The sequence below is a fragment of the Drosophila innubila genome (assembly GCF_004354385.1).
Source record: "Drosophila innubila isolate TH190305 chromosome 3R unlocalized genomic scaffold, UK_Dinn_1.0 2_E_3R, whole genome shotgun sequence".
NCBI classification, from domain to species: domain Eukaryota; kingdom Metazoa; phylum Arthropoda; class Insecta; order Diptera; family Drosophilidae; genus Drosophila; species Drosophila innubila.
The window spans coordinates 23,144,798-23,157,918 of NW_022995380.1; the positions used below are offsets into that span (position 1 = coordinate 23,144,798).

The 13,121-nt window shown below is 34.9% G+C and overlaps 1 protein-coding gene across 1 annotated transcript; it reads right to left on the minus strand.

The window, feature by feature from the left end:
• Positions 1–12,616: 12,616 nt before the first annotated feature.
• On the minus strand, positions 12,617–13,093 carry LOC117790273 (bomanin-23). Its single transcript, XM_034629663.1, has 3 exons — positions 13,012–13,093; positions 12,905–12,943; positions 12,617–12,845 (listed from the first exon to the last, which is right to left on the minus strand). Exons 1-3 carry the CDS (start codon positions 13,070–13,072, stop codon positions 12,664–12,666), a joined length of 282 nt encoding a protein of 93 aa, XP_034485554.1. The 5' UTR covers positions 13,073–13,093; the 3' UTR covers positions 12,617–12,663.
• Positions 13,094–13,121: the final 28 nt, after the last annotated feature.

Consider the following 13,121-nt stretch of genomic DNA (forward strand, 5'->3'; position numbering starts at 1 on the left):
GGGTCCCCCCTTTGAAATTTCGAAAATTCAAAATTTGAAATCTCAAGTTTTCACTTTTAATGAACTCCTGATATCGTAATTAGTATAAAACAACACTTTAAACTTGATTCTGAGACCTTTCATTTTTTTGTAAAAAATCATGTGAAATTGAACACAAATTTGGACTTGTAAAGTGACTAGGTCGGAAGTCTGACCAACTTCAAACTGTCATAACTTGATCAAAACTGAACCGATTTTTAAGCGGAATGTCATTTTAATCATGATTTGGCATTTTAATTCGTTCTGCATTTAAATTTTAATAAATTAAAAAAAAAAAATATTTTTCTCTAGATTCTACTAGATATTGATTTCGATCCTAAGGGTCCCCCCTTTGAAATTTTGAAAATTCAAAATTTTAAATCTCAAGTTTTTTCTTTTAATCAACTCCTTATATCGTAATTAGTTGAAAACAACACTTTAAACTTGATTCTGAGACCTTTCATTTTTTTGTAAAAAATCATGTGAAATTGAACAAAAATTTGGACTTGTAAAGTGGCTAAGTCCGCAGTCTGACCATCTTCACACTGTCATAACTTGAACAAAACTGAACCGAATATCAAGCGGAATGTCATTTTGATCATTATTTGGCCTCTAAATTCACTCTGAATTCAAATATTTGTAAGTTCGTTCAAAAAATTTTTTTGTCCTTGGTCTGTTTATTTTGATGTCATATTTATTATAAAACATCTTAAAATTTAAAAATGTTTTAAAATTGATTTGCTGTACCGTTACGTACCGGAACCGAAAGAGTTATTTCGAGACGTACCGTTTTAAATCAGTTTGAAATAGCTTAGTAAATTTGTGAATATTATAAAACATAATTTTAAGTACATTTAAGTGCATGTTATGTGGCTGGCTCGTCAATAATTGGCTTATTAGCATGAGGAGCATCAAAGTCTGGATGTCTCATGTTTTCAGCTGTCACAAACAGAGCAATGGAATTAACATATTCCGCCACGTAGCACCCATCAAAATGTGCATATAAAAAATTAAAATAAAAATTAAAAGCTCCTGCTAAAAATCAAGTCCCAAAGTCGACGTCGACAGCGACGTTGGAGCGTCAAAAGCCAAAAAGCGCGACGTCAACGTTGTCGTTGTTGTTGTTGCTGTTGTTGTCGACGTTGTTGCTGTCGCCGTGTCACTGCACCCATGGCAAATGCGGGGAGTGTTGGTACTTGGTGGCACATATGAGGTGTTCTGTGACACACACACACACACAGACACAGACAAGCCCACTGGAGACACATACAGAGAGAGGTGGAGAAATAGATGGAGAGACAGAAAGAGAGAGAGAGAGAGGGATAGAGAGAAGAACGACGACATCATAGTACCCACTTGAAACGCTTTTTAACAAAAATTCTTTTAATTTTTTGAGCTTCTTTTCTCTTCTTTTTTTTTTTTTTTTTGGGCATCAACATAGTAAAAAGAGAAAGAGAAAAAATTAAAGAAAAATCCTGGAGTTTGGCTGAAAGCGCAACTGGAAGCTGGCAGTGCTGCCACCGATGTTGCTGCCACTGCTGCCACCGATGTTGCTTGTATATTTGCGCAACCCTCACTGAAAATGAAATCTTCCTACAAGACGGCAGCAGCCGACGACAACGCCGCATTGTTGATGAACATGAACAAGCGGCACGCTAACAAGTTGCCACCCTCCACCCACCGCACAACCCTGGTCTCCACTCCCCCTGCTCCCACTTAACACTGCTAACAGGACGCTGCCTTGATGCACCTTTCAACGCTGGCGTTGTTACGTGGGCGCTGACATTGTTGTTGTTCTTGTTGCTTTTGCTGCTGCTGCGGATGCACATGCCACGCCTCCTCCTCCTCCCTGCCTCCCTAAAGCCGCTGTGGCACCTAGAGAAATTATGATGTTTGAGTTGTTTCTCGTTTACTGCCTGCGCTCATTTTAATTTTCATTTCTATTTTGTTTTTTTTTTTGAGTCGTTTTTTGGCCTTCGAAAATTACAACAAACAAAATGGGAGGGCGAAAAGTGAAGGAAAAAAAACGGATTAAACAGTTAGGAAAAATAGAAAAATTCAAGTGCATTTTTCACTTCACTTTACGGTGCATTCACATTTCCGTTGCATTGCATTTTGCCCGCGTATCGTTTGGTTTTATATTTTTGTCGTCTAAGAGGGGATCTGAGAGGGGAAGGGGATTGGGTAGGCCGCCCTTTTGTTGTGTCCCCCACCGCCTTTGAAGAGGCATTTGTACCTATGCATTGTCATTCGGTTTTTTTTTGGTGGGGTCAGTCTGCAATCTGCACGTTGCACGTTGCACGTTGCATGTTGCATGCTGCAAGAGTTGCACTTTTTCAGCCTGCCCACAAAATTTGTTGTTTGTTGTTGTTTAATTTTTTATAAAAATCGGCATAAAAAGTGCATTTCCCTGGCGTTCTTAAGCCCCATCATTTGTTTCATTTCTGCTTTTTATTATTTGGGCATTTTATTTATTTTAATTTGTTAATTAGTAGCCCCCTCTTGTGGCATGCAACTGCAGCGGGGTTGTGCACAAGGGTTGTGCGCAGCTTTAAAAGCATTGCAAATTAGACAAATTGAAATGGCTGACAAAGTATGTGGCATGGTGGCATGATGATATTGGCTCTTTGATCCAAGCCATGCAGTCCACGCAATCAGAACGCACAAACTATTTAAAATCTAATTTGCATTTCAACTTTTCAGCACAAAACTCGACGCATAATCACAAAATTTGTCATAAAACTTTGACAGACAAAAAAGTTGGCAACGTTTGTTGTTCTTGTTCTTGTTGTTGTTGTTGGCTATGCAAAAATTAGCCAAAAATCAAGAATATAGAGAGAGAGAGAGACTGGCAAGTTTGGCGCAAACAAACGCCAAGTTAGTGTGTCTTATTTATGCTTGGCATGATGCATGTCGATTTTCTTTGCAGCGCTTTTCATTCTCAAACTTATGCATTTATTACTGCATTTCCCTGCCCACTTCATTCGCCTCTTTGCCACTCACACTTGCTAAAGGGGGCGGAACGTTCTAAAACTTTTTAATTACCCTCATCAGCGAAATGCAATGTGCACTCTCTGAACACAAGACTGGGAAAATTCACTTTGTGGTCGGCATTGCAGCAGCAGATTTTGTGGCATCGCGAAACGTGGCATGAATTTAGTGAGCGGGTTTTTGTTTATTTTATGATAATTGCATTTAAGAACTATGTATGCATGTGTCACAAAGATGACTAAGTGCTGTTTAATTAATATAATTAATATTAGCTCGAGTTCAACGACTGCACCTTGAGCCTTGCACTTCCTGTTCAATTTCTTCTTGCCAACTTGCAACCTTAGGGATGCCGCGTGTGGCGCCTCACAGAGGCAGCAGCAGCAGCAGCAGCTCATGCGTGTGACAAGACACACTTGTTATCTGTTTGTGGCAATCAAACTGTGTCACTGTGCAACAAACGGAAAGCGAAACTCAATGCAACCTGATGATGCTTATCTCTAGTGCTAAAGTGTGAAAAGCGAAAACTCAGAGCAAATGGGCAAACAGCTGGACACTGACAACACTGAACACTAAATACTGAATGTTGCCACAAAATGAGGCGATCTTATCTGTAATTGCTTTTTGCAAAAGCAACCAAATCCGTTTTCTTAAGAAGGCTGTCATCAGTGCAACACTGCCACATTGCACTTTAAGGAAATGACCCAAATTAGGCGTTGAGTTGAAAAGTTTTTGCATTAGCATGCCGCATGTGGCATGCAGCATGCTAGATGTAAGATGCGTCTGCCACTTTGTCTTTAGTTTTGTGGCAAACTTCAAGAAATCGACATTTACTTCACCTTCTATTTTTTTTTTTTTTGTCTATGTGAAACTCAAGAAATCACGTAGATGCCACTCCCACGCTGCCAGGTGTGTGTGTGAGTGCATCATATTTTCCACACACATTTTATCTGCAAACATATCTCACACACACACACACACTCGCACACACTCGCACACACTCGCACACACGTTTCGCTCTCTGTCAAACACAAACATGAGATGTTGAATTTGTACTTCCGCTTCTTCTTCTTCTTCTTCTATTACTTCTTGCCCCGCGGCCAAAAATCAGTTTTTCATATTTTTTCATATTTTTTTTTTGTCTCTGTTGATTTGTCGCACGAGTTGAATTCATGATTATGAACCGCCAAAGGGGCATAAACATGTGTTGAACTTTTTTAGTTTTTTTTTTTAATAGAATTCAAGCTCACATTGAAGTGGCACATTAATTATGCGTAAATGAGCTTAATGCATCAATTAATCAAATCAAAGCCAGCTCGCCTGCAACTGCAATAGGCCGAGCTTCTTCCCTTTTCCACCCTGCCAACGTCTCTGCCTCCTCCAAATGCAGTTTTTCCGTAGCCTTTGTAGTGTCACACAAAAGCGCGAACTCGTTCGTCGTAAAAACTCATATCCCACACTCCCCCTGCAACCCCCTGTTGGTCATTTCATGGGTGGGTAACAGTCGAGATGGGTTAAATTCCACTGACCACACAATCTGGACACTACTGTTGCCAACCTAGCTATTTAATAGCTAGTTTTAGAAATTTTCAAATGTCGTTTGCTAAAAAAATTTGAAAATTGCTATTAGCCGGAAACCTGCCTATTTTTCATATATTTTCAGCCATCTTTTACAATTAATATTATTCCTAAATCTGTGCCAAGCGCACACAAAAACTTATTTAGATGCTTTCCAGCCAGAAACATCTATTTTTTCTCTAAAAAGTTGCCAGCACTCATATGGCAATACTGTACTCAAATACTAATACTGTTCAAAATGTTCCGATCTGGCAGCATGTACCGTTTTGGGTACAATTGGACACCGCCTGTATCTTTTTCATTGACAAAAAGATGGCCGTTGACAAGCGCCATCTGGCGCTCGATTTGCTAAACTGACCGCAGGGTTCGTGTCTTGACTAAATTAAATGAGCTGTAGCGATGGAAAATTTAAATAAATAATAAAAATAAGAAAAATTTCAATTTAGTCAAATTATTGTAGTTGCAACTAAATTTTTTTTATTATTAAATTAGAACAAGCTGCCAGATCGGAAAAATTTGTAGGGTGGCAGCCCCAATTAGAACAAGCTGCCAGATCGGAAATGTTTGTAGGGTGGCAGCCCCAATTTCCAGCACTCTGGCAAAAATGTTCCTTTTTGTATTTTACAGTTTTCAAGCCACGAGCGATTGATTAAGCAATAAATTTAAATTTAGGTATTGCAAATTTCCAAATGCCATAACTTTTCAATAGCTAAAGTACAATTTAATTGTAGTAGTAAATCTGCTAGATTCAATTGAACTCGAATTGAACTGTAACTTTCACATCACGAATTTCATAAACAAATAAAAATGACGAGTATTATAACTTCTCAATAAACAATATTAACTGTTAATATTAATACTAGGAGTATTTTTAATAATTCAATTATATTATCTGTATTAAATTTCGAATTTGCTTAAATTTTCCTCATAATTTTAAATAAAATTGCAAGTTCTTTATAGAAATAAATGGTAATAAATAGTTAGTATTTAATAGACATTTTTTTCAAATCAAATTGCTTCTTGGATTATCTACTGCAATTTATTATTAGCCCCTTAACTTAAATAAAATAAAAAAGTTTAATTAACATAGTAACGATTTCAAACAAAACGAATTTGTTTTTTTTTCACCATTATAGTATTGAGATTTTATTTTATTTTTGCCATAGGATACACATTCTTTAAGTTTTTCAAATTAAGTTTTCTCTCATTTTACTTTATTTTCGCTTAATTTTCACATCTTTGGATTTAAGCCCTAAAAAGCTAAACAATTATTAAATTTTTATAGTTATCTCCAAGTGTCGTGCAAGTGTTGAGGCCAGTGGACAATAATGAGACATCATCTGCCATGGCCAATCAAAACCAACTTGGATATGGTCGCCATGCTGAAAGTTAGTATTAGAACTATGCAAACAGTTAAGTCCTTGAAACAACTGTCAGAACGTAAAGCCAGAGCCAAACTAGCAAAAACAACACCACTTCATTCTGGATGATGACCTTAAGAGGCAACGCATTTATGTAGAAGCTTCCCTTCCACGGCAGCTAAACAACAACACATTCACATGCATAGCGTGTTGTCATTGACCATAACTAATGGCATTGATGCTTATAGCAAATTGCCTATCAGCTTTCACACTAGCATATACACACAGACACACAGCTAAATACTCGAAAAAGGTTCAACGTGCCATGTTTTCAGGTTTAATTAGCTGTATACCGCCAATAGTGTGCAAAAAAGCTGCGTTGTGGCCACGAAAGTTATTAATTAAATTTATAGCTCTGTCTGGTTCGTATGTAAATCCAAAGCACACACATTCTTTCACACTTAAATCATTTGTTGATTTGTGGCGCACAAATGTATGCTACACATTTTTCTCCCTTGTCTGCGAGTTGAATGTGTTTGTGGATTGCATGTCATGCAAGCATGCTCCACAAAAATCTCCAGCAATTCAAAAGCTATTCTCAGTGTTTTCAAAACAAGCAAGCAACGCTTTTGAATGTTAAAATATATATGTTTTGGAAAATTGATAAAATCCATCATTTATGGAATGATATAAATGTTTAAACGGGCAAAAAATACATTTTAAATAAATTTATTCATTGTATAATTGAACAAAATTCATTTTTAAATTTTATAAAAAAGGCAAAAAATTAATTTAATTTATGCCTTCCGATTTTTAAATATGAAAAACAAATTCAATTGTCATTAAAATCTCTAGTAATTTTTAGAGCACATCTGATAAATTGATATTGATTAGCTATTATTTGAATCAAGTTCAAACTTTTTATTATTTATACAATTGTTTACTATCAAAATAGAGCTAGGTAACAATCAAGGCTAAATTCAAACCAACTTGTCTTAAAATTTGATTACCTCTGTGTTCAGACAGACAATATAGAGACAGTATTTTACCGGATATCTGTGTCATGCTCACATTGCCAATTACTTTGACACAACAGCAATAAGCAAATTTCATTAGTAATTACTAGAAGCTGGCTTGAGTGCCACAGCAATGCCTGGAAATCAACTACCCCCTTTTCTACTAATGATGTTAACTTATTACATACTACGACTAACACGGCCCATGTCTGCGTTTACTCGGCTATTGTTTTTACTCGTCTATTTTGTTGTTGTTGTCTCTTCACATATGCTTCATCTAATTTTATACATATAATGCATTGTATTCCAAATCTAATAAATATTTTACCAACCCAGTCGTCTGCCCGTTTTATGATTGTATACAATGTAAGATCCACTCATATATCAAGTGGACTTCCAACTACAGCACGCTATGTGCCTTTTATTGTGGCTGTAAATGTCTAAGCTTGTATGTATACCTATGCGTATACGTAATGTATAGATGCCTGCTTGGGAATAGCCGTTTGCATGAGCCACTTGGTTGTTATAAAACTGAGATTCACTCCATAATTTAACTTAATTTTCTAGTTAAAGGTCGTAGTTGATGGTCGTTCCAGAATTAAACTACATTAGCATCATGTTTTTGTATTTATTGAGTGTAGATACACAATCAATAATAAAAGTTCATTTATGACAAAAAATTAAATAAATAAAATATTTAACTGAATTTTAATTTATCCAGTTTTTTAAACAAAATTGTAAATTAAGAAGAAGGCTGTTCAGTTTTACCTCTAGGCTTTGCTACTGCAATTAATTTAAAAAATTATTACAATTGCTTTAAATGCTTTCAAGCTTTTTCTCTTATCTGTAATTCGTGTTGCGTAAAAAGGCATTGAGCGTAACATTTTAATTTCTTAGTCTGGCAGACAAATGTAAGAAAAAGGCCATCGACGTTGTCATATGTTAAATTAGCTATGCCAAATTAAAACCCACTTAAAATAGAACTGTTAGAAGTATTATATAAGCGTGGGAAATTAATTAGGTAGCTAGGCAGAGTTCTTTTGAAGTAGCTTATACCCTGTAACCATGCTGGAATATAAATAAAAGAATGGCAAATCTTGGAAAAAGAGTTATAGAAGATCTACAAAGTTGAGTTATAAAGATAAAATACATGAAACAACAGGTAAGCAATTTCAGTTATTCTATGTCTCTAGAAGGTGTCTAATGATCTTTAAGCCCCAAAAGGGTTAAAAATATTGCGTTTTTACCCACAATTTCGACAATTAGGCACGACACGTGCAGACATTTGGTTGAAAAGCTGTTTGGAGGCATTAAATCTGTTGTCCTTATTCACACACAAAATGAATTCAATTTGAGTGCGTTGACAGATATTTGTGTACTATGTTATTCCATTGAGTGCACGTAAAGTTCAAATTTGTCAATCGATGTGGCAAAGAATGACATATGTAATGGTCAACGAATTCAAATTGATTTATTCACACATCATCAATAAATTATGTGAAAATAATGCTGTCGAGAGCAGACAATCTCGTTTAGTATTGTATTATTTTTCTGTACTAAAGCTTATATTGTCATAAAAATGTATCCGATTTATGTGAAGAAGGGAAACAGAGTTCATTGTCAGGTGAACAGCGTAGGTTGGGGTCATAAAAGTGAAAGCACATAAACTACTTAGTTAACATTTTGCGAAATGTCTGAATGACCTTGGCATAGGACTTTTACCCCTGAATCGAAAAACAACAGCAACTGCTCTCTTTCTGGTTGTATAAATAAATATATAGAACAATTATTTATAGTCTGGTGTGGGGGATGCAAAGTAATTAAAAAAAAAAAAAAAAAATGAAACAAACTGAAGGAAATGTTATAAATGTTATACATGGACTCATAATCGTATAGAGACAACCACGCATATGTGTATTGTCATTGTGTGTGTGTGTGCGAATTATATCAGAAACTATGGAAATTCATAATTAAGCAAGGACGTGGCTCTTGACACAGATTGATAGACTTTGGATTATGAGAGTTTTTCGCAACTGTTAACTTATTAATTATTTTGCTGAATTGAAAAATCATTTATCAATAAATCACTAAAATTAGTAGCCCCAAATTCATCTGAGAGTATGGTAAAGAGTGGGAATACAAAAATATTAATTGATAGGGTAAGTCATTTATTACGTATACGCCGCTCATACAATTTATTAAACAATTACAAAGTGGAATTGATGTGTCAATTTTTTACATTACCTTTAATGACCACAAATTAACCACATCAAAAGACAACAGTATTTTATTTTGCCAGAAATTAGATGAGGGTTGCAAAAAAGTAAGAAAAATGTGTTGACTGAATTCCTTAAAATTGCTTGAATTTGAAATCTTAAAATTTTAAATCATTATTAACCAATTGGCAGATAAATGCGGGTTGAAAAACTTTCATTAAAATATAATTGAATAGAGCAGTTGAAGCATTACGTATACGCTACGTTGCACGCTCAAAGTGAAACTCTTTTGCGTATTGTCAGTTCATTAAAAAGCCACAACAAATATGTGTATTGAACATAAGCAAATACTCAAACTCATTAAACTTCAGTTACACAATATATCTCATTAACGCTCTTTACGTTAAGCCTATTCAATTAGGCCGCCGATGCGGTTGAATAACCAAATAAAGAACTTAACTTAAGGTCGATGGACTGCAAAAATTACAAACATATAAATAAAAAGGTGAAACCCTGGTATACACACACAAGGAGCAAACAATTTATAAATTCCGACAAGTTCTCGGTGGCTGTCTCGGTCTGAGCCAGAGTTTGTTGAGTTTAGACTGTTAACGCTGCTGAAGAACGTTTAATATTTTTTTAAGGGGCCAAAAGCAAACAAAAAACTGTCAAGTCAAGTGCACACTCTAGAGTTTTTCAAACATGAGGCACTTGTCGCTTGGGTACGCAAACAAAAAGGAAACAATTCTCAGTTGGGAAATCCAATTGAAAGTGAACATAAGTTTTTATACTTTGAAAAATGAAATAAATATGTATGAAGAAATGTAAAAATAATACAAGGAAAGTAATAAATAAACAATTTTGCCAATGTCACAAAATCACAAGCCATAGTATCTGAGATAAATTCATAAGAAACTTTTACTTTAAAGAGTTTACAAATAATAAGAATAACAATAATAATAATAAAAAAAATTAATTAAAAAACATAACTTACACAAGACTTTTATTGTCCAACGTTTTATTTATACAACTAAGTGCTTTTAAGTGCATTTAACTGTGAAGTAGATTTCTGAGCTGGTCGAAAACAATTTGGGTAGGTTTCGTCCGAAAATAACACATATTTCATTCACAATTAATCTAAACCGAGATAGTTTAGGGTTGGCAACTACTTGCAAAATTAATTCCATTCACACTTCGTTCAACTGGTCATTAAAGTTTGTTTGCTTCCATTTTCAAGCAGCCAATTCAAAGTATTTCAATTTAATAGTTTCTTTCATTTCACTACAAAGAATTTGTCAACAATTTTCAGAGTTTTTGCAGAATATTTTCATTTATGCAATAGAAGGACGAATATTTTATTAATTTCTTTGACCTGAGCTGAACCATTATTACAAATTTGTGGAGAAAATGCCAGCTCCTTTAGAACAAAAAAATTATTATTCCCATGGATTTTTGTTGGGTTTATCAAACAGAGCAGACTCCGTAAACCGCTGCGCAGACAGCGAGCGCTAGAATTATGCTTAATAGAGAATTCTTCTCATTGTATATTCTCCCAACAGATATAAATAACAATTTCCCTTGACTTTTTAATATATTTAAAGCTATTTACTTTTCACTGCATTTACTTTAATTTTCTTGCATTTACTTTACACTACACACTATTATCAAACAATTCACTATACACATTAATATTAACTAAGGATACACTGGATCAATTTTGAATTCTCAAAAAACTCGACTTATATATTGCTTTATGTCATTTGCATTTTAATGAATAAAATGCTTACGCACAATAAGAAGAAAAGAAAGGAAATATAAAGTGAAATTCTCTATAAGTTAATCATTTCATGGCAAATAAATTTCCGGCTGTATTAGGAAGGAAATTACGAGAAGCAAATGAAATTGAGTTCACAGCACGACAGAGGTATCGAAATCGCGAACGTGACTGTATTATCTCAACCTTATAAATGTATTTACCTTTTGTCGAAGTGTACTTACATACAGGTAAAAACAGGGAAACACAAGTGGCAACAATAAATCACGTTTTTCATTCATTTTACAAAAAAATGATTGTAAATCAAACGACACAAATCAAAGCCTACAGTCAAGTTCCTCGCATCCCTCAATATCGCACCGACCTTGGTTTACTTTAATGCCAGACAAATTAGGCCCAGAAAGAAAAAGCGGTCTAGAAATGAAATTTAAGTCAAGCTGTGTCGATTGAAATTCAAACAACAACTGATATTAAATCAAATTACAGTCTGTAAATACTTCGTATACCTGAGCATTATATTTGTAACTAATGAAATCAAACATATTCTATTCAATTTGGTTTTGTATTTGCAAACACTTCTACTAAAAGCAATACTATTTTAGTTAGCGCAACTAGTTGATGAATTAGTTGGGAAAATTTTCAATTTTTTTTTATACCTCACAAATTTAAAAACGTAATTGGGGTCTGACAAACTTTTACATCAAACTTTTCCCATTTTGTAATGAAAAGTAAATTAATTTATTCATTTTCGATACCTTACAGATTAACAATAGAAAAGGGTATGCAAAATGCTTTTCACCCAGATGAAATGATCTATTAATAAATGGCAAGATTGCAATTATTAATAATTTGCTATATATAAATATACTCAAAATTACTTAGAAACTTAGTCTGTCTCTCTCAATCGGCTTATCAGATCATAAATTATAGACAACTCGAAGTGCAAGTTTTCAGAATTGTAAAACTATTGCCAGAACTATTGTTATTTTGAAAGCTTTGAAGGTAGAATCCTAGTACTTATCCCCGCACTGAGTGGAGCTTGTTATTATATTACTTACAGAGGGCAAATCAGTGTAAAAGCGCATTTTAACAAGAAATGCATTCAGACTGTCTTACTTAAGGGATACTTGCAAAAGTTAATCATACGCCATGTTGCACGTGCACGTGAGACATCAACTTACGCAACTTGAGCTGACCAATTATGCTGATTTTGTTACAGACAGGCTTGAACGGTGCTTTACACGGTCTGTTGTATCATACATGACCTTCAAAAAGGTTATTTAGCTGCGAGCTGCCAGATTAAAAAGTTGAAAATTGCGTTTTATGATTGACTTTTTCAGGTAGGATTACTCCAAAATGTTTTCTGCTCAACCCTTTTGAAAATATTGCTTTTATTGCGACTGTCTGTATGTGAAGCTTTCGCAAACCCTCACAAGGGAACAGATTCAATTGTGTAAAAATTGCCACAATAAGATGAGTTGAGCCTGCCTTTGTAGTCATTTTCAAATACAAATTGTGATGCTGGGCAACGGCAATTGATGTGTGGGAGTTTGTCATGAAAAGAAGTGCATAAGTATGTCTAATATAAGAAATTTGTCATACAAACCAGTTATGTAACTACATGACATAAAAAGCTTTTGTGAAATTTCAAAGATACGCAATAGATTCTTTATGAAGCTTAGTCACTTTATTATGTTTTTTTCTTCAACTTGTTAAATATCCACATTGCAGGTCTCACATCTGCCATTGACTACAATATTGCCACCACGTCGATAAACGGTAGTACGACCATTATCGTAGCCAGGACGATTCACAATCACATTGCCATCGGATGAGGGGAAACTGCGATACTCCTCACCATTTATGTAAACCGCTTCGCCATTTGGATTGGAACCTGTTGAGAAAAAGGCGAGTTGGTTTAAGGCTGACAATTGAAATGCAACTGCAACTTACAGGTCAGACAAACGCCGTTCACCACAACAGTGGGATTAGCTGTGGATAAAGAGTGAATATAATGAGTATTATTGACACTTATTAAGCTTAAGTCGTTCAATTCGAACCGCTGATCAAAACTGGCAGCAATCCAAATAAAAGCAATAATGCACACGTCAAACACTTCATCTTAGCTGCCGGCAACTGGCCTTTCCATAATGCCCATATAGTTTATATA